The sequence below is a fragment of the Sinocyclocheilus rhinocerous genome, unplaced genomic scaffold (genome assembly GCF_001515625.1).
Source record: "Sinocyclocheilus rhinocerous isolate Xijiao unplaced genomic scaffold, SAMN03320098_v1.1 scaffold1063, whole genome shotgun sequence".
NCBI lineage: Eukaryota > Metazoa > Chordata > Actinopteri > Cypriniformes > Cyprinidae > Sinocyclocheilus > Sinocyclocheilus rhinocerous.
In genome coordinates, this window is record NW_015625586.1 from 263,806 (window position 1) to 291,709 (window position 27,904).

The 27,904-nt window shown below is 37.2% G+C and overlaps 3 protein-coding genes across 3 annotated transcripts in view; 1 reads left to right on the forward strand and 2 right to left on the reverse strand.

Annotated features, from left to right (window-relative positions):
• The window catches only part of LOC107754987 (glycogen [starch] synthase, muscle-like), an 8,839-nt gene extending 4,553 nt beyond the window's left edge, over positions 1-4,286 (reverse strand). The window contains exons 1-6 of the mRNA XM_016571635.1: positions 4,225-4,286; positions 3,878-4,088; positions 3,001-3,192; positions 2,216-2,401; positions 846-990; positions 469-586 (exon numbers count right to left, since the gene is read on the reverse strand). Coding sequence (XP_016427121.1) covers positions 469-586; positions 846-990; positions 2,216-2,401; positions 3,001-3,192; positions 3,878-4,088; positions 4,225-4,286 — 914 coding nt within the window. The remainder of the gene's footprint in view (positions 1-468; positions 587-845; positions 991-2,215; positions 2,402-3,000; positions 3,193-3,877; positions 4,089-4,224) is intronic.
• A 3,671-nt stretch (positions 4,287-7,957) lies between these two features.
• Positions 7,958-18,901, forward strand: LOC107754155 (DNA polymerase delta catalytic subunit-like). The gene is made up of 27 exons (XM_016570509.1): positions 7,958-8,086; positions 8,921-9,119; positions 9,372-9,485; positions 9,571-9,711; positions 9,805-9,930; positions 10,476-10,644; positions 10,746-10,860; positions 10,961-11,090; positions 11,809-11,975; positions 12,106-12,210; positions 12,383-12,523; positions 12,613-12,723; positions 12,845-13,036; positions 13,125-13,213; positions 13,711-13,827; positions 13,969-14,082; positions 14,843-14,990; positions 15,083-15,178; positions 15,251-15,388; positions 15,476-15,651; positions 15,853-16,005; positions 16,948-17,050; positions 17,129-17,261; positions 18,131-18,244; positions 18,327-18,379; positions 18,492-18,589; positions 18,681-18,901. The coding sequence occupies exons 2-27, from the start codon at positions 8,933-8,935 to the stop codon at positions 18,766-18,768; spliced, it is 3,318 nt and encodes a 1,105-aa protein (XP_016425995.1). The 5' UTR covers positions 7,958-8,086; positions 8,921-8,932; the 3' UTR covers positions 18,769-18,901.
• Positions 18,902-20,197: 1,296 nt separating this feature from the next.
• On the reverse strand, positions 20,198-25,213 carry LOC107754174 (GTPase HRas-like). The gene is made up of 5 exons (XM_016570540.1): positions 24,888-25,213; positions 24,186-24,297; positions 23,790-23,968; positions 22,790-22,949; positions 20,198-21,420 (listed from the first exon to the last, which is right to left on the reverse strand). Exons 2-5 carry the CDS (start codon positions 24,294-24,296, stop codon positions 21,307-21,309), a joined length of 564 nt encoding a protein of 187 aa, XP_016426026.1. The 5' UTR covers position 24,297; positions 24,888-25,213; the 3' UTR covers positions 20,198-21,306.
• Positions 25,214-27,904: the final 2,691 nt, after the last annotated feature.

Genomic DNA, 27,904 nt, shown 5'->3' on the forward strand with positions numbered 1-27,904 from the left:
TATATTTTTAGACAAATATATATATATATATATATATATATATATATATATTTCAAATAAATGATGTTTACTTTTTATTTATCAAAAAATCCTGCTCACAGGTTCCAAAAAAATATTAAGCAGCACAACTGTTTCCAATGCTGATATTAACGGAGTATCAAATCAACATATTAGAATGATTTCTGAAGGATCATGTGACACTGGTAACCGGAAAGTAATGGCTGATGAAAATTCAGCTTTTATCACAGGAATAAATTACATTTTAAAATAGAGAACTGCTATTTAAAATTGTTATAATATTTGACAATATTGCCGTTTTTTTCTGTATATCTGATTAAACAAATACAGCCTTGATGAGCAGAAGAGACTATTAAAAATCCCAAACTTTTGAACAGCAGTGTATGAGAGAGTGTTTTGCAGATGGACACAAGAATACGATTGCATGACGATTGTCTTATGAGCTCTGACCCGTAGAAATGGCCTCTGACAAACTCCTGGATGCGTGCTTTACTCTGAGCGTGGAGGTTCTGGAACTCGTGCATGGCTGAGAACTTCTTCACATTCAGGCCGTTTGGAGTCACAATATCTGACAGAGAAAGATGAACGTGGGTATCTTTAGCAAATAGACCAAATAGTGTCAAAAAGCAGCAGCTTCCTGGCAAAAGTTCAGTTCTGAACTAAATCAGGAAGCATCCACAGTAATGAAATGAAGCCAGAATCCCTTTCTAATACCAGATCAATCTGCACATGATGACATTTTAAATTCTGTCATCTGACTGATTCATGACTGCATTTTGTTGCCATTAGGATGTAGAGAAAGCAATACAAGCAGGAACTTAAGTCACCTGGTTTCCGTTTTAGTAAGTGCTCGGCCTCAATGGCGGTGATCTGAGAGACGGTGGTGAAGACGTGTGTACAGCGGACTGCTGCGCGCTCCAGACAGTACCGGTGATAGATCTGCCGGTCACCTGCCTCTTTATCCACATTAAACTACGCATGGAGAAATAACCACAGACACTTCAGGAAGCTTTCTTTAAATTAAAGGTGGGGTATGGATTTTTTCAAAAACGCTTTAGAAAACAGTCGGGCCGAGTACCAAAACAAACTTGTAGCCAATCAGCTGTAAGGGGCGTGTCTACTCATGATGTGGAGGAGAGAGGGTTCAGTGCACAGGACGGACATTAGCCGAGCCGAGCGACAGAAAGATAGAGAAGGCGGGCTCATTAGCATTCGGCCTGCTTTAAAGGTGGGGTAAGCGATTTTTCAAAAACGCTTTAGAAAACTGATTCGGGCCGAATAGCAAAACAAACTTGTAGCCAATCAGCAGTAAGGGGTGTGTCTACTCATGATGTGGAGGAGAGAGCGTTCAGTGCACAGAATGGGCATTAGCTGAGTCGAGCGACGAGAGAAAGATAGAGATGGCGGATAAAAAACTAAAGAGGAAAGTGTCTGCGGAACAAAAGAAGGCTTAAGGCAAGAAGTAGGACCCGTGTAAATATCGGATCAGCTTTCCAGCGCTGAAGAGAACTCAAGGAGCGGGAAGGCCTGCAATCGGACGCCGAGGTTGCTTTGTTTCTTCTCGATAGGTGAGTAACACCGTGTCTGCGCCGCAACAGCTAAAGTCTGTCTAGTACACTGGACGCGACAAAGCGACCGCTGAAAATCATTTGAAATGTGTCAATACGTCATAAAAAGAAAGCAGCAGCAGTTTTCTGTCAGGGATTTGTTGTGTCGTGCCGCGCCGCATCCAGTGTAGACCATTGATATGTATATATATATCTATGGTGTAGACAGCATCACTGATTATAATGAGTTCTACAGTATTTTGTCGAGCCGCACCGCGCCACTCGCGTCCGGTGTAGACACGCGTAACATTGGGTTTGCTTCGTTTCACAGAACTAATCGTTGCCTGGGTTGCGTATGTATGTGTGGGGCAGAGCAATCAAAATAGGGGCGAGACCCTTTTGGGGTAGGGGCGTGTTTGTTTTGGTGATTTGAAATATCAACATTGGCTACCAGAAATCACTTACGCCACCTTTAACTCCATGAACTCTATCTGTTTATCCAATTAGAGCATCATCTTGGTGTCAAACCAAAATGGGGAAGGTTTTCTAAAGAAATCTGATTCTATCTGGCGAGGAGGTGTGGGTTAAACAGTATAAACCGTAATGAGGACATATCATATATCCACAAAAACACATTCTCTCACACAAACCTCAGCAAGGTTGTTGTAGAAGTCAACGTTCCCGGCACACAGGTATCGGCCAAGCAGTGTGGCATGTGTGGTGAAGATGGTTGCTACAGGTAATTGACGCTGCCTGCATAAGACGAGCCCCAAACCTGCCAGCCACTCATGAAAATGCGCTACGATGTGAGGAGGTTCGTCACACTGAGCTGCATACTGAAACATATTCAAATTATAATTAATGAGAATTAACAATATTGTGGGGAGGGGGTCCAAGTTCCAAGGTGATGTATCTTTTACAAAAAATTTAATTCACTGGATAACCAAAATATAGGAAATAGGCATAAGCACATGGCTATTTAATTTCTATTAACTAACTATAACTTTTCCCATTGAGTTTTGTTGGGAAAATAACATGCACATTTACACTCACAAAATTAATATTAATATAGATATTACAAAAAGACAGAATGACACACCTCCCATGTTGCTATAGTTAACTAAAATTAAAACTCTTAAAAATTTGTTGTAAATTAAAATAAAGCTGAGATAAATCCTAATATAAATTGTAGATGTAAAACGTAAACTTAACTGAAATAAATCATTTTGATGTTAAAGTACTAAAATTACTACAACTAAAACTCTGATACTAGAAATATATTTAAAAAACGAACAAAACAACAAAAGGACATAACAAAATAAATAAAACAAACTAAAATTAAAATGAAAACTGAAAATACAAAAATAAAAGCGATTTCAAAATATTAATAAATACTACAACAGTGTATAAATAATACTAAAACAAAACTGCACACCTCTCCCAGTAGCCATGCAGTGAGGAAGCCAAAGAGAATAGCATCGTTAGCCTCTCTATCGAACCAGGGCACACCAATACTGCAATTCTCCCAGAGTTCACTCTTCCAGCGGTCCAGAGACCAGGCCGTGAAGCCCACGTCTAGCAGAATCACATATGGAGAGCCTTCAATCAGCCAGCGACCAAAATATACCTAGAGAAGAAAGGAGAGGAAGGAAATTAGAAACTTTGTCACTTCGCTAGAGATTTAAATTGATACCATTCAACAGAAATAGCATTCTGAAAACTGAGACTGCACATGTCTGTGCAATCTTCATACAGTTTCACCTCAATTTTTCAATAATCACAATTCAAACTATTGGGAATGCAACTCCTGGTTTGTTAGTCTGAAGACATTACTGTGTATCAACAACAGATGAAGCCACTTGGACAAGCTAGCAAACATTTTTAGTTAATACTTTCTAAGAAAAACCTGGATGTGTGGGCTTTGATTTTTACAAACTCGTTTCTGTTCATGTTGACGGCAAAGTGACTCTGCAATAACTCAGGCACCAATTTACACAGCGTCTCTCAGGGGGAAATTTCCTCAAAGAACTGAAATAGACCTCAGTCTGGCTGTTGGACACCGATATAGCCTTTAACCTTTAACGCACACACACACACACACACACTAGAGAGATGTCATACAAACACTCTCCAGAATGAAGGTTTAGGGTTTCACTGTGGATAAGAGCAGATTAAATCGGGCTGTGTGGTGTGTGTGTGTGTGTGTGTGTGTGTGTGCACATATTAGTTTGGATAAATGAGAGGTGAACAAACCTACAGCTAGAAACTGCCTTTCTTTTTCAATATTTATTGAAGTGTGTGAATGTGTATACCTTGCACCCACTGCTGTTCATTTTATCAATGGTTCTCCTGAGTGCCGCATTGCAGGGTTCGATCAGCTCCACTTGCGTCCTGACACTGGACTCCATATATGGGCCCACCAGAAAGTAGTTCTCGCCCCATTCCTCGCAGGTCAGACGTGCCTTGGTCTGGATCACCGTGTAAATGCCACCAACTGCCACAAAACGAGAGTGGTTAGGTAACCTTTAACAGATGTTTAGGTCCAGGAAAGAGAAGGCCGCCCAGCCCTTTGAACTCAACCTCCTTGACCTTTATCTAATCTAGCTGTCAATAATATATAATATTCACAGAGTGCAGCAAATACCAACACCAGAGTCACATGACTCTTGCGCCCCTGAGTATGTGGATACAGTATCTGTGAACGCTTGGCAGTTGAGTCATGTGGCGTATAGGTTTTTGTGTTGTGACAACAACAACAGTGTCTAGTTTCTCCTTTCCGAAACTATAGATGATTGTAGACTGTGTTCAACTTAATAACTCTCATAAAGTCCTTCAAAATAATTAGGATTAAAAATACATTGGTGTTTTTATCACGTTTTTTTATACATTTTATTGTTGGTTAATACTTACATTATATCAAAAACCTCTCGTCTCAAATATTTACCGAGTATATTGACACTTTCTGTGGAAAATTCAACAGGCTTTGTAAAATGCAGTATGAATTGTTTACTAGTCTGGCTCTGGTTACTGAAGCTTAAACCTTTCATGAAACAGAAGATAAACTGCAAACAGTCAAATAATATAACCCTTAAATTATTTATCTTCCACTTGGTGCTCAATTCTAACATAGAGTAAAAAAAATTAAGTTTTAAAAATTTGATTAGGTCAGGAGAATAAACTGGAAATATACTTTCAATACATTCCTACAGTATTCTTCCTATAGTCCTATTTGTTTCTGTGCACAAAGAGTAAATGACATCAGGGAAGTTTCAGGTATCAGGTCCATGTCCAAAACAAACATGATATTATGCTCAAACAAACTATGATATGATACTTTTTATAGTATCATACTATAGTTCAAATACAATGATACTTTTTAGCACTTTTCTTGTTAGTGCACTCATGACATGTCAATGTAACAATGCTATAAATATCTTAAAACTAAATTTACACTACTGCTCAAATTTTTTTTAATTAATAGGAAATTAATACTTTTATTCATCAAGAGAACATTAAATTGATTAAAAGTGACAGTAAAGACATTTGTAACGTTAGAAAATACTTTTACATTTCAAATAAACTTTATATTCATCAAAGAATCCTTGTTGATTTTTATTATTTTTTTTGGAAAAAAAGTCTTCACAAAAATATTAAGCAGCACAACAGTTTGTGCAGCAAATCAGCATATTAGAATGATTTCTGAAGGATCATGTGACACTGAAGTCTGGAGTAATGATGCTGAAAATTCAGCTGTGCCATCACAGGAATAAATTACATTTTTAAATATATTAAAATAGAACTCAGTTATTTTAAACTGTTATGACATTAATTTCCCAATATTACTATATTTAATGAAATAAATGCAGCCTCGAAGAGGCAGGTCAATTTAATTACTTACCTTAAATACTACAATTTAACTTTGGGGGGCCACCACCGTTACATAAGTGGCGCCCAAACAGGGACTTGAACCCTGGAGCAGGTCTTTGAAAAACATTTAAAAAATCTTACTGACCCCAAACTTGAATGTTAGTGTAGATCTTTGAAGGTATGAGTGTAAATGTCTATGACACATTAGCAATGAAACATCATATCCAAGAAAAGAAACATGCCTTTATTACCAGTGTTGGGCTAGTTACTCAAAGAATGTAATATATTACTCATTACTAGTTACTCCTTTCAAAAGTAATATTGTTACTTTACTTATTACTTTCTGGCAACAGTAATTAGTTACACTACTAGTTACATTACTATTTCTTCACGCCCCACAGAAGTTGTAACGGTGTATCTTCCACATAAAATTCTTCTTACTAACAACATATTTCTGCCTCATCATTTGACCAAAACCCACACTGGATCGCAGTCAGAAGTTATTACAAACACTCAGGTTGGATGTTTCTAATTTCATTTCTAGGTTGTTTGGAACATATATACAAATTAATCTGTATGATGTCGTTTTATTTTTTGTACAGGACAATGTTGATTCCAAAAGTACGATATGCTTTCTTACACAACTTTTTATTTTATTTGGAAAATATCACATTCATGTGAAAAAATGGTCTAAAGCTAAGCCAAATTTTGAACATTTTATAAAAGAGATTAAACAATATGGTACCACATTAGACAAAATTAAGAACAAAAAAGCTAGAAAGACCTATGAAGCTTTTTGTTACTTTAAATTGTTGTAATTTTACCCCTGGCTTGAATTGTTTCACTTTACATATTATGATTGTTTATTTGTTTTTGTACTTGCTGCGAGTTGTATATGTTTGTACAAATCTTTGTATAATTTTTGCATAATAAAAAAAAATAAAAATAAATAAAAAAAACTTCTCCAAGAGATAGGCGTTTACCTGTATGAAGAATTTGATTGGCTAAACAGAATGTTGGGGGGAAAATTGCATCCCTGCTATTTTCCTCTTGCAACTCGCAGGGAAAGTAAGCCGCTGGCTTTTGCGTTTTGTGCGCGTTTTCCAATAGCTGCACGCCCTCAGAAACCAACTTCCTTGATCAATATAACCAAAGACTATGCATGTACAGTACATATATATGACAGATTTTTAAGTTCTAATGTCTCGATAAATGTTTATGTTATATACATGTTTATAGACATGTGTGACCCTGGACCACAAAAACAGTCACAAGGGTATTTATTTTATTTTATTTTTTTAGATTTATACATTATTACATCATCATTCCATTGATGTATGGTTTGTTAGGATAGGAGGACAATATTTGGCCGAGATACAACTATTTGAAAATCGGGAATCTGAGGGTGCAAAAAAAATCTAAATATTGAGAAAATCGCCTTTGAAGTTGTCCAAATGAAGTTCTTAACAATGCATATTACTAATCAAAAATTAAGTTTTGAATTACAGTAGGAAATTTACAAAATATCTTCATGGAACATGATCTTTACTTAATATCCTAATGATTTTTGGCATAAAAGAAAAATTGGTCATTTTGACCCATACAATGTATTGCTGGCTATTGCTACAAATATACCCCAGTGACTTAAGACTGTTTTTTTGGTCCAGGGTCACATATATTTTACTATTTTCTACTATTCTATGCTTTTCCTATTTTATTCATTATTTATTGTTATTTTTTTATTTTAATATTGTATATTTCTATTTCTTGTAATTACTTGTTTTGTGTATAATGCTTTGGCAATATTGTGTCTGTAAACACACGATAGTAAAGTAGGCTACTTTAAATTTTAAATTGAAAGGGCAGAGTGGGTATTTACAGCATTATGTTTCAGATAATGCAACAACACATAAATGCATACGCACACACAGAAATTCTTGAATCTAGGGAAGAGGAGTTGTTGACATAAAAGTAACTTCATTTAAAAATATATATATTGGTAATTATCATTGTTTTATGTTGTTATTTTTATTAACATTTTCCTCTCTATGACAACTATTAATGTATATACTTATGCTTTGGCAATATTGTGTGTAAAACAATCATGCTAAATAAAGTACTTTGTTTGTTTGTTTTTTAATGACTTGCATGGTAAAATAAAAATAAATGAAATAAAGAATTAAATATTTGTATTAATTATTATGTATATGACATATTATTTATTTATTATTACTTATAAAAATGGATTGTAATATTCAACCATTTCATATTCAGGTGTAACAGCATCATCAAGTATTCCAATATCTAGATAAAAATGGGGAAAAGTACAAAGAGCTATTTGGCTGCATTTAAATTTTTAAAGACTATTTTGTGGCTTATAATTCTGACTCACATTCGATCTATTTATTTATTAAAACACTGTTTTTTATTGCTCTTCTCAAACACGACCTTCTCAACATGGCAGTAGTAGTTGTCCTTTTACAAGCGATTCACTTCCTACATTTCGACCAATTGCAGTCCTTCGTGGACCCTACGCAAATTTACCGGGAAAACGGATGTTGCTCAGGTCCGGAAACTGATACTCAGTACTGTGAAGTGGCGGGAGATTTGTGAAGTACATGTGTGGAGTAATAGCGATCGAGCTGGAATAAGAGGTGAAATATTAAGCATTTGTTCAGTGGCTAGAGTTCACCTTAATATATAACATTGCCTGATGCAGCTCATTTTGCAATGTAGCATGAGTTTGCTGCCTCTCTTTGTTGTTTTGCATGTTGCTAACATGTTTTGCTAAGTTTCTTGTTTGTCCAGTTCGCCTAGTGTAGCATTTAATAATCCGCAATGTGAACGTAAATATTATGAGCCTAAATCTCGTTTATGCGATCGTTCTGTTGCTCAATAAATGTTTATTTTGGTTGCTGAATTATCCGTCAAGATGAATTATAAGTGAAAGAATAACGTTACTTGTGTGCAAAAGTTAAATAACCTGTACTTTGTGTATGTTGTTTGTTAAGCGAAACATTGCTGATTATGCACAATACAAGAATGATGTTGACCCAAACTAAAGATGCCCAGATCATCAAAAACAATAGCTTCTAAATAGTTCCAATAATAGTGAACGCTTGCAAATCACAACTGTTTTATACGTCACGTGTCTGTCAATCTCCACAAACCTATGAAGAAACAATTAAGCAGCTAATTTTGAAAGACCCCTTTACTAATTTGTACGCCTGTTTTCTCAACCCCGCCCCTTTTATGCAAGTGCTGTCTCGCGCTCCTTTTTAATGTTATTCTTTAAGGTTGTTTTGATGTTATTCTTTATTTTTGAGACGTTTAGTTGTGTGACATGCACTATATCTTCACTTTATTATATTCCTTTATAAATACGTTGTTACCCATACTGTGTTCAACACATCTTCAGTTGGCAAGATAGAAGTGGGCGTTTGTAAGTGTTTGATTTGCTGATAAAAAGCTGATAATTGCTTTTGCAGGGCTGCTTTAGAATGGAGTTTAAAAGGCGCAATGGAGGCCCTGCAATGGGCGGGGCTTCACAGGCCAAGAAGGGGAAAATGAACACAGAATGGGAGGATAATCCCTCCCAGTTTGAAGAGGAACTCGCTCTATTTGATGAAATGGAAATGGAGGTGGAGTCAGGGGAGGGGCAAGCAGGTCATGATGTCATTCCAGTGGGTAAGTATGTTTTGTCTGTTTCTTTGTAATTAATTAAATTGCATTTATTATTACACACACACAAAAAAAAATGTTTGTCTGCAAAATATTCAAAACAACATTGATCCATGAATACGGTTATAGTACAAAACAAAAAAGAAAAATTAAGCAAATCCCGTAATTATCTTATAGAACAAAAGAAAAAAATCTAACTACATTCTAACCTATACATACTTAAAAGCATACATACATGATCTGCCCTCTTTTGCTCAGGTGACTTATTCTCCGCTGATCTTAATCCACGTTGGAAACGACCTCACGCACCTCCTCTACAACCAAACTCAGACACACTAATTTTCCAGCAGATAGACCTGGATTACTACTTGGGTGAGACGCACACGCGCTGTCAAATGCACACATAAAACTCAATAATCTAGGTCTTTCCCTCAATGTGTTGTTGTCTGGTGTTTAGGATCTGCGTTGGCGGGAATGCCCGGGCAGGTACAGGGCAAAGTGCCCATAGTGCGCATGTTTGGTGTGACGGACAGTGGAAATAGCGTGTGCTGCCATGTTCATGGATTCGCCCCGTATTTCTATGTTCCCGCCCCCAACGGTGAGCTGCCAATTACAGGAATCTGCTCAGTGTCATTGAGATGCATTAAACACATCTTTCATGATTTCAATGGTATGTCTGTGTCTTTCTCAGGTTTTACAAATGCACACTTGGCTGAGTTTCAGAGAGAGCTGAACTCTGCTGTATTAAAGGATATGCGGTCCAATAAAGACAGTATAGCGGTCACTGTGCTGGCAGTGGACATCACCAAGAAGGAAAGTAAGTCGTCTTAGTGTAAACTTGTGTGTGTATACACTACCATTCAAAAGTTTGGGGTCGGTAATTATTTTATTTTATTTTTATTTTTTTGTTACAGTAGAAGTTATAATATTGTGAGATATTATCATAATTTAAAATAACTGTTTTCTATTTTAATACCTTACTCCAGTCTTCAGTGTCACATGCTTCAGTAATCATTGTAATATGCTGATTTGGTGCTCAAGAAACATTTCTTACTGTTATCAATGTTGGAAACAGTTGTGCTGCTTAATGTTTTTGTAGAAACCATTCGTTTTTTCATTATTCTTTGATAAATAGAAAGTTCAAAAGAACAGCATTTATATGAAATAGAAATATTTTTTACATTAGAAATGTCTTTACTGTCACTTTTGATCAATTTAATGCATCCTGTTAAATAAAAGTATAATTTTTTTTAGTTAATAGTAATTAATTTCTTTTAAACTAACAGCTTTTTAACAATATTTCAAGTGAAACTGTTTTTGTGATGTGTTATAGCTGACTGACTTTTCCCTATTTATGCTAAGGTATGTATCACTACCATGGAAGCAAACCTCTTGATTTTCTGCGCATCACCATGGCAATGCCGCGTCTGATTGCCCCGGCGAAGCGTCTCCTTGAGCAGGGTTTTAAATTTGCCAACTTCGCCACCCAGAGCTACCAGGCCTATGAAGCCAACATTGACTTTGAGATCAGGTGTGTGTTTGAAAGTTTCTGAAACCGGTGGTGTGTGGTGGACATTGTTTGCTCGACCCGATAAAGCATGCGAGGTTTGCTGTATGTGTGTGTGATGGCAGGTTCATGGTGGACAGTGATGTGGTCGGTTGCTGCTGGATTGAGCTTCCAAAAGGAAAGTACAGGCTGAGGGAGGAGAGGAGCGAAGGACAGACAGCCTCAAAATATCCAGGAAAGGTATAAACATAAAAGCAGTCAATTAAGGCATTAGAGCGATGGAAATGGGTATTGAACTGCCACACTCATGTGGTGTGTCTTTAATGTGTTTCTCTCTCAGGTGTCGCTGTGTCAGTATGAGGTGGATGTGGCATGGAATCACTTGGTCAGTCATCCAGCTGAAGAAGAGTGGCAGAGGATCGCTCCTCTCAGAGTCCTGAGCTTTGATATTGAGTGTGCTGGAAGAAAAGGCGTGTCTGTGGATTCTTGTTTTTCTCTCCTTGTTTAGGCTCTTTTAGTTTAGCTTATTCTGTGTTTGATGTGTTGGCTTCAGTGGTAGCCCGTAAAACCATGTGGTAGAAAGTTGTGTACGAAGTTGTGAATCTGACACACTGATTGTGTTGGACCTCAGTATTTCTGGTGGAAATTTTGGTATCAGTATCATCACTCTTTAGCAATCCACAAGTTCACATTTTCATTGTTTTAGATAATGTATTTTTTAACAATCAAATAAATGTTTAATACATTTTTATTGTTAAATAATTTTAAAATGTTACAATTACTTTTTTTCCTGAATCAAATAATCTAAAAACTCATTTTATGCTATTGACAATGTTATACAACTAATACATATACTTTAGTAGAGATATTAGTTGTATAGTTAGAAAACGAATGTTATACTTTTTACACCCAACTATATTTCTACCAAATTGGGTTTTATCACTTTTTGAATTTGTCCTTCAGCCTTTTAGTTAAATATATGTGTGTGTGTGTATAAATAAATAAATATATATATATATATATACATACATACTTACACTCACACACACCAACCAACCCATTTGTCAGTGTAACACATTACCAAATTAACTTTCTTAGTAGTAAGTAGTAGCCACCATGTGCCACTTGTGTGCTTGTTCTTTTGTATTATAGCCTGCTGTGTAAATAACTGAAATGTTTGTGTTACAGGTGTGTTTCCGGAGCCAAAGATTGATCCTGTGATTCAGATCGCCTCTATGGTGCAGCGTCAGGGAGAGAAGGAGCCATTTATCCGGACGGTCTTCACCTTACAGAGCTGTGCCAGTATAGTGGGCTCCCAGATTCTCTGCTTTACTCAAGAGAAACTGCTACTGCAGGTACATACTCACAGAGTATGTACCTATTGTACATATTCTTTTAAATGTAAATGTACATGGTGCAATAATAATAATAATAATGTTGGGCTGAGTTTGTAATAATAATAATGTATATGTGTGATTATCTCAGAGTTGGGCTGAGTTTGTAAGGACGGTGGATCCTGACATCATCACTGGCTACAATATCCAGAACTTTGACCTTCCGTACCTCCTCAACAGAGCTGCAACATTAAAGGTAACTTGTTTTTTACTAAGATTTATTTATTTTTATCTTTTTGTGTGTGTGTTTTGTGATGGAAAGTGAACACAAACCCAGTGGGATAAGTGGTGGCACATTGTGGTGGAAGGTTTTATATTATAATTCAGGCTGGTGAATGGTATTGTGAGCCACTATTTTCTCTCCGTAGGCGAGTTTGTTCCCGTATCTGGGCCGTGTGTGGGGCAGTAAATCGGTCCTGAAAGACTCCAGCTTCCAGAGCAAGCAGATGGGCCGCAGAGAGAACAAAACGGTCAATATGGAGGGACGTGTGCAGTTTGACCTACTACAGGTGGGCACACTTAAACTCTCAAATTGTGGCATCATATTGATTCATGACTGCACATGCTGTGACTCACCCAGTTTTCATCTGTGTTGTAGGTGTTGCTGAGGGATTATAAACTGCGCTCTTACACACTAAACGCTGTCAGTTTCCATTTTCTGCAGGAGCAGAAGGAGGATGTGCAGCATTCTATCATCACAGACCTACAGGTGCAGTCAATCAGATCTCTGTCCTATTCTTATAGCCAATCAGATCCCTCAACTCCATCTAAAGCAGTAAATCTAAACCTGTCTTTCCTTTCTCTTGTTTTTTTTGTTTGTTTTCGATTAGAATGGGAATGAGCAGACCCGCAGGCGTTTGGCTGTGTACTGTCTGAAGGATGCATATCTGCCCCTGCGCTTGCTGCAGAAGTTAATGTGCGTCATTAATTACATGGAAATGGCCAGAGTTACCGGGGTGCCCCTGACCTACCTGCTCTCTCGTGGACAGCAGATTAAAGTGGTTTCACAGCTCCTGAGACAGGTCTGCGCATGTCTCTTTGTAACACATGTTAATATAACAAACCCAGCTAACATTATGCTTAAATGTATTTTCAATGGCTTAATTATAGGCTATGAAGCAGGATCTGGTGATGCCAGTGGTGAGGACAGAGGGTGGAGAGGACTACACTGGAGCCACTGTCATAGAACCAGAGAAAGGGTTTGTACCCGCTTCCTTTGTGATCATATTTTCATTCTCAAATCAGAGAACATGTAAATCGTGTATCTTGAGGACTAAAATAAAAATTGGTCATCTAAAAATCACATAAATGCACAATCGTTTAAAAGTTAGGTGTCTGTAAATTGATCAAAAGTGACAGACATAAAAAGACACTTATAAAGTTATGAAACATTTGTATGTTGAACTTTCCACAAAAATATTAAGCAGCATAACTGTTTTCAATATTGATAATAAATGTTTCTTGAGTACCATATCATATTAGAATGATTTATGAAGGATCATGTGACACTGAAGTCTTGCAGTCTTTTCTTTCTGATAGCTAATAAAAAATGGCCTTAACTAATATTTTGTGTATTATGTAATGTAAAAATGCAATAATAAGGTGGGAACGTTGAAGAAACATTTAGATTTAGCAGATGATTTGCTTTGTAGTTGATTCACCAATGTGGAAACTGTGTGTGTGTGTGTGTTTACAGGTATTACAGTGTTCCTATAGCTACTCTGGATTTCTCCTCACTGTATCCCTCCATCATGATGGCTCATAATTTATGTTACACTACACTCCTGCAGAAAAGCCAGGTGGACAAACTTGGGTGAGAGAAGTGTGTGTGTGTGTTTGTTATGTAAAGTGTTAAAGTGATACTTTCTTCAAACTGCCTTTGTTTTTCTATTTAATTATTTATTTCCCTTTTATTTTCTCTATATATTGTGTGTGTGCATGTGCACATTTTTAGTCTGGCTCAAGAAGATTTCATCAAGACCCCGACAGGTGATCTGTTTGTGAAGAGCTCTGTGAGGAAGGGCCTTCTCCCTGAGATCCTGGAAAACCTGCTGAGTGCCAGGAAAAGGTGAGTTCAGCAATTAAAAGAAATGGAGATTGTTAAACTATTCACTGCTGATGATGAATAGTTCAGTGTAATTAAAAATGTGTTATTTTGCCTCAAATTTGTGTCTTCTGTATTTATATACTTATTTTAAAGGGACAGTTCACCCAAAAATGAACAGAACACAAATTAAGATATTTCTGATTAAATCCAAGAGCTTTCTGACCCTCAATAGACAGCAATGCAACTGACACATTCGAGGCCCAGAAAGGTAGTAAGGACATCATTAAAATAGTCCATGTGACATCAGTGATTCAACCTCAATGTTATGAAGCTACGAGAATACTTTTTGCATAGTAACGACTTTATTCAACGATTTCTTCTGTTCCGTGTCAGTCTCTGCTGCCATTCACAAGGCGCATGCGTGTAGCATTAACATTACGGTTGAATCACTGATGTCACATGGACTATTTTATTAATGTCCTTACTACCTTTCTGGGCCTTGAACGCATCAGTTGCATTGCTATCTACGCAGAGTTGGAAAGCTTTCAGATTTCATCAAAAATATCTGAATTTGTGTTTCAAAGATAAACAAAGGTCTTACGGGTTTGGAACGACATGAGGGTGAGTAATTAATGACAGAATTCTCATTTTTGGGTGAACTATACCTTTAACATCACATCATTGACTTATCAAGTCACATCATTCTTTTACCAGGATTTGAATATGAATATATATATATAGTATTTAAATTTTGACTCTTGACTCTTTGCTGTGCCTGTAGGGCGAAGGCAGAGCTGAAGAAAGAGACAGACCCCTTTAAAAAGCAGGTGCTGGATGGAAGGCAGTTGGCTTTGAAGATCAGTGCAAACTCCGTGTACGGGTTCACCGGGGCTCAGGTGGGCAAACTGCCCTGTCTGGAGATCTCTCAGGTCAGTTTCAGCACTCACACATGGACAAATACCGTCAGATGGTTTCAAACAGAGATGCTTTAAGAGGCGGTGTTTTTCTTTTTTATCTGCAGAGCGTCACTGGCTTTGGTAGGCAGATGATTGAACAGACCAAGCAGCTTGTGGAATCAAGATACACGATCTCTAATGGTTTCCAGGCAGATGCAAAGGTATTTAATCACATGAACGTGTTTTTACCTTGCACTGAAAACATGCAGTGATGCAAGTCAAATGTGTTTCAGGTCATCTATGGAGACACTGACTCTGTGATGGTGAAACTAGGTCTGGCCACAGTGCAGGAAACAATGAATCTGGGAAAGGAGGCTGCCGATTGGGTTTCCTCCCACTTCGTTCCACCAATCAAATTAGAGTTTGAGAAGGTACAGAAATAACTCCCAAGATTTCACAACAGAATCCATCAAGTATTATTCCTAAGAAGCTTAATAATCTCTTTCACACTTTTTCAGGTTTATTACCCATATCTGCTGATCAATAAGAAGCGGTACGCCGGGTTGTATTTCTCTTCTAATGCTGAACATCATGATAAGATGGACTGCAAAGGAATTGAGACCGTCAGACGAGACAACTGCCCTCTAGTGGCCAACCTTATCAACACATGCCTCCAAAACATCCTCATTGACAGGTACAAACATTGACACACTCCGAAAACCCCCATGTGCTCAGATACGCAACAGTGACGCACAAACTAACATGTGTAAGAGTGAAGACATGACTCTACAAGCCTTAACAAAAGCCATTTTTGTTTGTTAGGGTTGCAACACGCCTTGCATATACCAATACGCACATTAATTCACATGGCATGGCGATGTGTTTTGTGTTTCAGAGACCCTGATGGAGCAGTAGCTCATGCTAAAGAGGTGATCTCTGACCTTCTGTGCAACCGCATTGACATCAGTCAGCTGGTCATAACTAAAGAGCTCACACGCACCGCACAGGAGTATGCCGGCAAACAGGCCCACGTTGAGCTAGCAGAGAGGTGCGTGTTTGTTTTTATTATCTGGACTGTTAAAAATTCTCCATTCTGACACTGAAATGTGCCATTCTCCTGATTGAGACAAATCCGAGGAGTTTTTATTTACGATTATCTGAAGGGAACTGTGTATAGAACGGTTTAGATGGCATGCCTCTGTATGATGCCTGGTGTTTATAAGTACAGCTGCTTTTGTGCACAGGGATAATCATGGTAACCTCTGTATTTTTGCTTTTCCATAAGCGCCACCTACTGTCAGAGAGTAAATATGCATTTTCATTTAGATGACCATTTTTGTTCAGTACAGGGTTCGTTAGCTAAAACTAAAACCATAAGAAAACAATTTTGTTACTTGAAATAAAACAAACATGAATGGAAATTAAATCAAATATTATTATTTAAAAAATTATTTTTCCCTCAGCCGGCTGCCAAGGTAACATTTCTCATTTTTTTGTTTAACTAGAAGTAGAATAACTAAAACTAAATTAATAAATAAAAATTATATAAAATATAGTTATAATATATATTATTATATAAAAATAATGACAAGAATGCAAATAATTAAACATGTTGAATTTAAAGTGAAAAACGGAAAATATAAAATTCTAAATATTAACTAACTATAATAGTATATTAGTGATTCTAAATTAACACTGGTTTATTTTTGTTAAATTGTATTATTGAAACTTTGTTTAAATCTTTTAAAAAGTTTTTCTGGTCATTTTACAGTTTAGGATGTTATTGTAGACATTGGTATTTTTTGTTGTTGTTTTTTTTCAAATGAGTGTTGCCACCTCAATAACATGGAGCTCTATTCTAAAATGAGAACTTTCCGAAACGATTGCAGCTGCTTATTTCAAGACATTTTTAGATGAAAAATTCAGGGTTTGAAGGTATGCAAGTAGTTCACTCGAGCACAATAACACTTTTCACAAACGTGGGTTTTAGGATGCGGAAGCGTGATGCCGGTAGCGCTCCAAACCTCGGAGATCGAGTCCCGTACGTCATCATCAAAGCAGCAAAGGGAGTGGCAGCATATATGAAATCAGAGGTCAGTGTTGTGTATTGCCTGTTTTTATGTGGCGGATTTCCTGCACTGTAGTTGTTTATGTTGAGTTCTATCTCTCAGGACCCCATCTATGTGCTGGAGAACAACATCCCTATAGACACACAGTACTACCTGGAGCAGCAGCTGTCCAAACCTTTACTGCGCATCTTTGAACCCATACTGGGCGAGAGCAAAGCTGAGAGTGTGTTGCTGAGTGAGTATCATATATTAAGCTTTGAAGTTGGCGTGGAATGAAAATGATCTGTATTGAAAATGCATGTTATAGATCCTATTGTGAAAGATGCTTTCATGTTTTATTTTGGAACTTTTTTTAACCTTATGTTTCATAAAGATGTTTTGTGAAACAGTAGACTTCTCTCTGTTGATGTTTGCCAGTAATAATACTGATTTAAGTTCAGTACACTGAACAGTTCTTGCTTCATTTCAAGTTAGACATCACTCAAAGTAATGACTTGCAGTTTCTTGAAAGGTGTGTTTCATTCAGGTGAAATTGTGTGCAAAAAAAAAAAAGGTCTATTGTTCTTTGCCAGTAGTGTAGCAAAGAATGAAACAACAACTCACACAGAAGTCCCTTTCAAACAAAGCAGCTCTCTGACCCACGTGAACCCGCTGCACAATCTGTCTGGGAAAATGTTTGGCCTTCATACAAAATTTCCTATTCCTATAAAGATTCCTATTGAAAGGACTGCAAAAAATTCACCAAACAACAGTAAATGTGTGACCTTACTTTTAGTGAGTCAGACATTAATTCAGTTCCCGTTCTGGCCAGTTCAGTGATTTTGTTCAGTGAAGGATTTTTCAGACTCTTATGAGTCTTTATGAATGATTAATTAAAACAGCCGGCTCATAAGAGTATTTATTTGTGAAACTGCACTGTTTGTTCATTTTTTTTTTTTTTTAAAGTGCAGCCAGCATGAACTTCATAATAGAAAGATGTTTATATTGTTTTGTGTTATAAATTTTGATCTCATCAGATTCATTTCAAACTGCAAACTATAGTAAAAAAGGATTTCTTTCAGAAATGATTCTCCTAATACAGCTGCTTTTTCTGTGTTGTTTCAGAGGGCGATCACACGCGCTGTAAGACGGTCTTGACATCTAGAGTTGGTGGTCTCATGGCTTTCGCTCAGAAACAAAGCACATGCATTGGCTGCCGAGCTGTGCTCAAAACTGATGGTATGTATTAGGTGTGTGTGTTTAGGTCTCAGTAGTACCACAAATCACAAAACTGACGTACTTGATGTTTTCCACTCTACAGTGGCTGTATGTGACTTCTGCAAAAAGAGAGAGTCGGAGCTTTATCAGAAAGAGGTGTGTTTTTGTGTTTATATTTGTACAAATCATGGCAAACGTGATATTACTCAGTATCAGTACTCAAACACTTCATAAGTGGGGCTGAAGATTGTAGATCCGTGTCCTTTAGATCGCTCATCTGTCGACTCTGGAGGAGAAATTCTCTCGTCTGTGGACTCAGTGTCAGCGCTGTCAAGGTTCACTGCATGAAGATGTGCTGTGTACCAAGTATTTACAATATATCAAATATTCTCTATAGTATAATTACTTTTGTTGGTGGTAATGAATAAAACAATTTTTTGTTTTCTTTCTTTTTCAGTCGAGACAGCCCCATCTTTTACATGAGGAAGAAAGTGCAGAAAGATTTAGACGATCAGGAGAAGCTCGTCTCCCGTTTTGGTTGGTGATGGACGAGGATCTTTTCTTTTGCCTTCAGCTTTCTCAACATTCATTCTTCATCTTACCTCAGTCTGTCTCGCTCCGTTTTGTAAAGAATCATCATTTTCTAGTCGCTGAATAAATAAATAAAGTGCATTTTTTGTCAAATGGGTGTCTTCTCTTGGCTGATTTAACATTATACTTAAAGCTGCAGTCCGTACCTTTTGGCGCTCTTGCGGTTAATAAACCGAACTGCGTGTGTCTTGTAGATGAACATTGTAGCCGGAGCTGCTTTTCTGTTTGTCTATGACGAGTCATGCAGGTACTGTGGTGCTCCGCAGCGCTTCCCACCAGAACCAGTCTAAAATAGTCCGAATATAAAAACTTATTATTGTAGATGTACTGTAGTGATTCAGGATAAGCCAAAAACACAGTTTGGAAACTTGATTCATGATGTATTTGCTTATTATATAAATTTTGTAAATTATGAACAAAAAAAGTTGCGGACTGCCGCTTATAAATATTTTTTGATCATAGAGTTTTCTTTAATCAAAATCTTTATTCATTACAGGTCTAAGTGTGAAATGAAGGCATAATGGCTGTTCCCATAGTTATGAAAAAATACATTTATTTAATTCTAATGTCAATATTATTTTTAAAATGCTATCATCAGATGGAAATGGATTGAAATGTCTTATTTTTATCCGGAAAAAAAAAGTAATCGCAGTAATGGTGACCAGGTTTTGGGCTTTAAGTAAATCTGTTATCTGAGATTCAACTCATAGCTTTTGTCTTAAAAATGATCCTTTACCGTAAACCTACTTTTGTAACGATTTTTTTTTTTCAGTTCAGCAGCGTTCAGAAACCAAGGGGAAAGAGAGAAAAAAAAATCAAACATCACCCTAGGCAATATTTTATATATCCCATATATTGCATTCATGCATGTTTTGGTTTCTGTCATTATATTCCTAAGTCCAAGCTATATGCTTAAGGGTTACATACAGGTATTTGAAATTCCACATGGATAATACCAGAACAAGAATCTTTCTCAGGCAACCTAGGTCATATGGTGAAATTATAGGAATAATTTTTTAAAAAAGGATTATTTCTTGCTAACAGTTCCTCATTGTTTTAACTTAAGCAACTGTTTTTGTCTCTTAAAGCTACTTTTGGCCAAAACCGTGTATTACTCAAGAGCACTTACTACTGTACATGTGGCCATATATAGCACATATCAGATTTTTGAGATTTTGAGAATGACATTTCAAAAATACACACAAAAAAATCTCACTAGATCAGCTTTTCTGATTATATTAAGAAAAAAAACGTACGACTGCTCTGGTATGACCATAATAGCACATTCTATACCTGTTGTAACACTTAAAGCAGATATAATAACTGAAAAGTTCAGTTTCAACTACAATTGGAGGTTTGAATATTGAGGAAATCACAGTCATCTAGCCAAAAGTCTCTTTATTCACAAAACGTATAACTACAGTTATCAATGTGGCAAAGGCAATGCATCAATCACAAGTTTTGGTCACGTGTTTAGCCTGAACCAAAACCATTACTGTCTCTCCTGTCAATCTTAAAAAAAAAATAAAATAAATGTCTCGCCCTCCCAACCAAGCCTCATCACAGGTGGGAACAACTGGCATGTTACACAATTCATCATAATACATGAAATGTTAATGTCCAATACAATGCTGGTCTATGTACTGAAATGATTCAATATTAACGGTTACAAAAATACAGGATTTTACCATAAAATACTGCTTGATTTTTTTCTGCATTTCATAATTATAGAAGGTCTACATTAGGTGTAGGACAGCTAAGTTTTAGTCCAAGCCATGACAACAATAGTAACCTGGAGAGAAATTGATCAAATGTAAATTTTGTACAAAGAAAAACAGGGTGACAACTACAGAAACCCCATTTGATGGAGCAAGTACTAAAAATTACATTAGTGGCTCTAATGTGCTTTCTCACAGGCCACTAAAACTTTAGGGGACTTCTGAGCTTCCTCTTTCCCGACCACTGTTAACAGAAGCACACGGATGTGCTGACTGGCTCACAAAGTTTTGAAGAGATGAGATGTGATCAGGCTTACTTAAAAACACTTACCCATTACCGACAAAGTATATCCCTTCACCACCTGATGAATTTGTTATAAACAAGATTCCTTGCTGCTGTGACTCTAAAATACAACTGTAAAACTATGACACACATCGGGTCTTTTTAGCACAGAAGGGGAAGCAGCAGCTCAAAGTTGACGAGTCCACTTGAGACTAGACGAATTTGGAAATATGTCTTTTCCAAAGTAATTCCACAGTTGCTCGATTCTCACTGAGGTCGCATGCGCGCGCACATACATACAAACACATACAACAGCCAGTCAGGTTCCTATTCCTCAAAGGCTGGTGGAGTAAGAGAGTGGTAAGAAAAGGAAATGGGGTGTGTATGTATGTGTAATGCTACAGTAGTGTGTGTGCGTGTGTGTGTGTGTATGTGGCCTTGAGTGCATTGCTATCACGGGGGTGGCAGTGCGAGGCTGTACGCGTGTAGCGCTATAAAAGAGTGCAGCGTCTCTGTGTGTGCTTTTTGCTCTTCTTATTGCTGCGGTTTGTCTCCTTGTATCTTCGGATCTCCCGCACGAGAGAGTAAAATGCCTCCTCAACTCCCTGCAGACAGAAAAAGACAAGCCAGATCTACAACTAATGGTGCCAAGGAGAAATCACAAAAGTTTTGGTTGTCAAAACGTCTAATGCACATTATGAAATGACAAACATGATACTTTTACTCTGATTTGCCCCCAGAAAAATAAACAAATGCACACTCGTCCTGTCATCACCATCATTGTGTCTTCAGGTTTGCTGACATGCTTCTGGAGGGTTGGGTTTTGGAGAGGGCGTGTGACTGAAGTCTAGTGTAAACTCTTTTATCATCTCAAATCTTATCAAACTGCTGTGAAATATTCTGCTTGATTAGTGTGCTCGGTTTCTCAATCACTTGGTGTGATATTTCATCATCTAATGCAGCCATATTCATTCATGTTTAAGGAACATTCACACAGAACATGTTTTTGCATTCCATTGCGCTGCTATTCCATTGTTGTTGTTGTTGTTTTTTTGTAAAATCTGCTAGATGTTTGATTGTTGCACTTGCATCTCTCATCTTTTGCAGAGTCTCACATGACACCGTGTTCTAAAAACACAGCACTCGAGCAAGTAGTACAAAAAATTAAAAAAATGGGCAAAAGTTGGCCCATGATGAATTTGATTTGGCCCACTATGGCATTTCACAAGAGAGGGGAAGAACAAGAAAAAGTCTTTCATAGAAGCACATCAGCCTTATTAATTTATCTTTTTGTTTTAACCTTTTGTTGTTTCATTTTTATGTTTTATGTTAACATTTAGTTTCATTTTTGGCCCACTGTAGTAAACTGTTTGGGCATAGATCTTGCGTCCACTCCACTGTCCTGTGTCTCGTATTTTTAAAATGCAAAAATGTGTTCTGTGGCGCTACGGGCGTCCCGAGTTCGAATCCCAGCTCGAAGACCTTTCCCAATCCCACCCCCTTCTTCTCTCTCTCCCACTTCCCTTCCTGTCATTTCATTTTTATGTTTTATGTTAACATTTAGTTTCATTTTTGGCCCACTGTAGTAAACTGTTTGGGCATAGATCTTGCGTCCACTCCACTGTCCTGTGTCTCGTATTTTTAAAATGCAAAAATGTGTTCTGTGGCGCTACGGGCGTCCCGAGTTCGAATCCCAGCTCGAAGACCTTTCCCAATCCCACCCCCTTCTTCTCTCTCTCCCACTTCCCTTCCTGTCATTTCTACACTATCCTATACTAATAAAGTGTTTTTAAAAAAACACGCTGTGTTTCTAGAATTGTGTGTCATGTGCGAGATGCTGCAAAAGACACGAGATGTGAGCACAATGGTCAAATGCTCCTGTCTAGCAGAAGTTTACACAGAAAAACAATAGAAAAGCAGAGCAGTGGAATGCAAGAAACTGTTTTGTGTTACTTTAAAATCAGTGCCACACACCTGTCGCGTCTTGGCAGATGTTTCGACAAATGGGACCCCGTAACTTCTGGCGAGCTCTTGGGCTTGACGCGTCTCTACAGTACGAGAGGCCAGGTCACTTTTGTTCCCCACCAGCACCATCGGGACATTGTCGCTGTCTTTGACACGGTTTATTTGCTCCCTGCACAGAAACAAAGCACAACACGGTTGATTTTTCCACACAGAGTGATTTGTGAAATTCTACTAGGCATTTCTCTAGTCCCACAATGGTTTCCTTACTCATCAACTTTAAATCACATAAAAAAAGGAAGTTTGTATATCAATGCAGTTCAGTGGCGTCATCCTACTGAATTGCATCCTGTTTCTTTTTTAGCTTAAAATCAGTCTAGCAACATTTTATCATATTCTAAGGTTTCAGGAAGTAAAAAGCTTTATTTGCGGTTAGTCGACACAGACCCATCATGCAGTCTAGGTACACAAATCCAAGATATAATATAAGAGTGTTAAAAGGACAGTCCACCCAAAAATGTTTCACTTTAACAAAAGTGAATGGAACCCGAAACTGTTAGGTTACCAGCATTCTTCCAAACATCTTTAATGTTCCACAGAGGAAAATAGGTCATGCAGGTCTGGAATGACATGAGTGTGAGTAAATAATGACAATCTTCATTTTTAGATGGATTATCTTATTGTCTGAAATAGGGCTGCACGATAAATCGAAATGGAATCGAGATCGCGATTCGACAGAAGCTGCGATTGTCATGCGTATCTTTCAGTGAAGCACGGTTCTGTGATCAGCAGTAAATCTCCATCCAAAGGCCAGAGGGCGCTCTCGCGCTGAAACTCCAAATACGCCTTGCAGAAGAAACCCAGAAAATGCCTATCTGCAGCTGAATAAACAGAAGATTCAACTGCTTTCATTGATTCAACGTGACTAATAAACACAAAGACTATTTGATGGTAACCAATGCCGAATATTGTTTACATATATCAGTTTGTCCACATGTGTTTGGCTATGTACCTGTAAAGATGTACGTCCTCAAAGGACTTGGCGTTGTTGATGGCAAACACACACAGAAAGCCCTCTCCTGTCCTCATATACTGATCTCTCATGGCACTGTACTCCTCCTGACCAGCGGTGTCCAGGATGTCCAGCAAACACGTCTCTCCGTCAATCACAACCTGCTTTCTGTAAGAATCCTGCATGGAATAGACATAAAAAGAACTTTTTGTCCATACTATGGAAGTCAACAACAAAACAGAAAACAAAACAGTTTGATTACCAACATTCTTCAAAATATCTTGTTTTGTGTTCCACAGAAGAAAGAAATTCATGCATGATTGAAATGAGGGGGAGTAAAAGATGACAAATTTCATTTTTGGTTGGAATACCCTTTTAAAGAAGGTGAACTCTTACCTCAATAGTGGGGTCATACTCGTCTACAAAGTGATTCTGAATGAGCTGGATGGTCAGAGCACTTTTCCCAACGCCACCAGCCCCGACAACTACCAGCTTGTATTCTGTCATTCTGGATGGAAGAAAGAGAAGGTGGATGGGGAGAGGGTTAGAAACAGAAAATAGCAGTATCATTGGATTTAATCAGGAGCAAATTAGGAAAAACATAACCTTTACAGATACAAGCTTCTCACTCTGACTGATACACTTATACAAATTATGGCAGCGTTAAAAGACTGAACACAAAAAGGATAAGTCGCTCTTCACTTTCACTGTATGGAAAACAAATGCAGTGAAAGTGAATGGTGACTGGGGCTGTCATTCTGCGTAACATCTCCTTTTGCGTTCCACAGAAGAAAGAAAAGTCATACGGGCTTGGATCAACATGAGGGTGGGTAAATGATGACATAATTTTCCTTTTTTTGGGTGAACTGTTCCTTTAATAACTGGAAAAGAACATACATATTACATAAAATGGTTGACTGGGATTTTAAGTTGCTGCATTATCAACAAATCATATTTAAAGACATTTAAGACTGTGGTTTAAGATAACGTTTAAACAGTTCCTATCACATTTTTTTACATTTACAAGCTCTTTATAGCTTTATCTCAACTTCTATCAACAGGTAAGAAGTTATTTATCGGCTTATTTGTGTATTTTACCTCGTGAGTGGTTGTTAAATCAGTTCGGCTCGCCCAAACGAAGCGCTTCGAGATGAATTAGTATTGAATGAAGTCCAAGGATTAGCCCCTGAGCCACATTACGATCGACCAGACTAACTAAACTCTCCCGAGAGTCGAAGACAGGCTGGAAGTATTCGGGCTGATGAAAATCCACCCGTAAAAACACCAAAAATTCTTCTTATCTTAACTATGTTTCTCCAGTCTGTTCAAATTTTACGAAAACCCACATAAATCCACCCGTAGAGGAATTAGCTCCTCTCGGCTAAGACTCTCCCAGATTCACTGAGGGCGAGGAGGAGGCGGGATCACTGGAGGAGATGACCAGTGAGATTTAGCCGGCCTGTCAGATTTTTTAATTCTATTGGGCGAGGAATAAACGGAAGTAAGTATTGACCAATGGTAGTGCAATACCTCTTTCCAATTTCTCACTGATGTCCCGCCCCGTGAATTTGGACCAATCGGATTCGTTTTACATATTAAAAGGCCAGAGATGCACGTCAAGCCATCAAAGGTCCTCAAATAAAAGGAAAGAGTACTACATTATAAATTTAATTTTAGCTAAATTTCATATTCATAAGTGTAAGTACAGTAAAATCAATCCTTTATTTTGGGTTCTTGAAAAAGAAATTCAAATTTATGTTAAGACTATTTTTTTATTTACATAATAAGAAAGCAATTAAGACGGTCTCCATTTGTAAGTCCTTCAACATATTTACATAATGTTTAACCCACACCCTGGCAGTTGATGTATTTTGTATACATATTTAGTATTTTATATATTTTTTTTTGTTTGTGTTTTATGATTTCATGTGTATTATTGTAGTCCTAACTGTACTTTGACTGTGTTTATTGAAGTAAAAAAAAAAAACTAAAAGCCATCAAAGGTCTCCGCTGAACACCTAGCCCTTAAAGGAAAATAAAATATATACCTCAGAAAGTACATTTAGTGCTAGTTTCCTAAACCTAATGCCTCGTTGTATTTGCAAATAAAGCATTTGGCAAATAATAATTTTATTATCATTACTTAGTTGTCACTTAAGTCTGCAGAGGGTTTACAATCCATTAAAGGGTAAACGTAGTCAATTGCTAAAGTCTAATAAGTAATGTAATAAATAATAACAAAAAATGTTCCCAATAAAACAAAATCATTGTGTAGAGCAGGGGTGCCCAACCCTGTTCCTGGAGATCTACCTTCCTGCAGAGTTCAGTTCCAACCCTGATCAAACACACCTGTCTGTAATTATCAAGTGCTCCTTCAGATCCTAATTAGTTGGTTCAGTTGTGTTTGATCAGGGTTGGAGCTGAACTCTGCAGGAAGGTAGATCTCAAGGAACAGGGTTGGGCACCCCTGGTGTAGAGCATTTAAACAACTAATTTGTGTAATGTTTTTGCCTTTTCCTTATTATTATGCATTCTTTTTTTATATACGCGTAAATGTGTATGTCTGTAATTTAATGTTACCAATTGTTTGGCAATGTAAAGCCTTTTACCAAATCTACTTGAATCTGAATATGGTAAAATATAAAGCGCTATTATTTTAGCTTATTTTTAGTTTACTCGTTTTAACCACTAGATGTCACTGACAACACAACAACAACAAAAAACTCTCTGGTGCAAAGATGCTTTCTTTCTCTCTCTGAATGACAGATGGATAGAGGGATTATCTTGGTGATTTTAGGCAAAGATTAGAGAACAGCAGATGCCCTTCTGTGGGTGGAGAGGAGCATTAGGGAGGGTGAATAAAGGTATAAACTGGAAAAAAAAAACTGATGAGCGTGGCGTGCACGTGGGCAAGTAATCAGAGTGATGCTGGAAAAAATAGAATTTGGCTTGTATTGTGATGCAGATTCATACAAACACATCGCCTACCACACGTCTGCTATCTCGAGCAGTTTCTTGTGCCTGTTTGATCGGTTATTAGTGCAAAGAATAAATAATACACAGTTTATACATTTAATTCGTTTTATTGTACACAGGGAATTTTCACATATACAATTTGTACACATTTTTAAATGATATTATTATTATTATTTCAGTTTTTCCTACAAAGGGAAAACATGTTTTTTGTTGTTTTGTTTATATTGTGCTGACAAGTCAAGTTACATTTAGGAAAACAAAATAAAGAAACAAATGAAAGATTCAGGAAATAAGCGCAACAAATTACAAACACATGAAGCAGAATAACACCAAATTAAAGGGCAGAATCAGTTGGTCAATAATTAATCATCCTCTTTCCATTCCCTAATGCTGTTTTCTGACTGATTCCCTAAGATCATACTGCACTGACTGAATGGCCTCTAAATGGATGCACATGATGAAATCTGCATATGCTGAGAATACAACCAACTCATCAACTTCTCAGAATTTCGGCACTTACTGACAGAATTTTCATTTTTGGTGACTGTCCCTTTAAGGATATCATGTATAAGTGCACAAACTTATGATCAAATAAATGTCTACACGTCCATTGATTTGCTTCAACCCTTTTACCATTTAAAGCACTGGATAAAACAAAAGGAACTGTGCACAATATGGAAACTTACACATACACACTTCTCAGAATTTCGGCACTTACACCTTGTAATTCACCTGGCATTTTCTGTGTTTGTGCGTGTGGATATATTTTGACTCGTGGCATCAGCATCAGCAATGTAAGTTCCCATGTATACCTTTTGGATAAAAGTGTCTGTAAATGCATAAATGTAATGTGTAAATGATTATAAGTTTGCCTGGCAGTAATATCAGTAAACCTTCAACGTGCGCAAAATAGATTCATCCACAGATTTATTGAATATGTGTGCATGTGTGTAAGCTTGTGAAAACGACTATATGTGACTAATATAGTACATCAAAGGATGAAAACACGCTTGTGCACTGACCCAATGAGGATCTGGGTCGTTTAAACTTGCACACACATTCAGTCATGTTTAAAGAATAGTTTAGGCCAAAATGAAAATTCAATCATTATATATTAAACCATATATTTAAAATATTTA

Bases quoted from the DNA above. Each gene is read 5' to 3' on its own strand.
- LOC107754174 (XM_016570540.1), bottom strand. From the start codon at position 24,296: ATGACAGAATACAAGCTGGTAGTTGTCGGGGCTGGTGGCGTTGGGAAA. The intron at 23,969-24,185 runs GTAAGAGTTCAC...TATTCCATGCAG, and splicing joins AGTATGACCCCACTATTGAG to GATTCTTACAGAAAGCAGGT. The intron at 22,950-23,789 runs GTACATAGCCAA...GTTTCTGTGCAG, and splicing joins GAGGACGTACATCTTTACAG to GGAGCAAATAAACCGTGTCA.
- LOC107754155 (XM_016570509.1), top strand. From the start codon at position 8,933: ATGGAGTTTAAAAGGCGCAATGGAGGCCCTGCAATGGGCGGGGCTTCA. The intron at 11,091-11,808 runs GCGTGTCTGTGG...TTTGTGTTACAG, and splicing joins TGAGTGTGCTGGAAGAAAAG to GTGTGTTTCCGGAGCCAAAG. The intron at 12,211-12,382 runs GTAACTTGTTTT...TTCTCTCCGTAG, and splicing joins ACAGAGCTGCAACATTAAAG to GCGAGTTTGTTCCCGTATCT.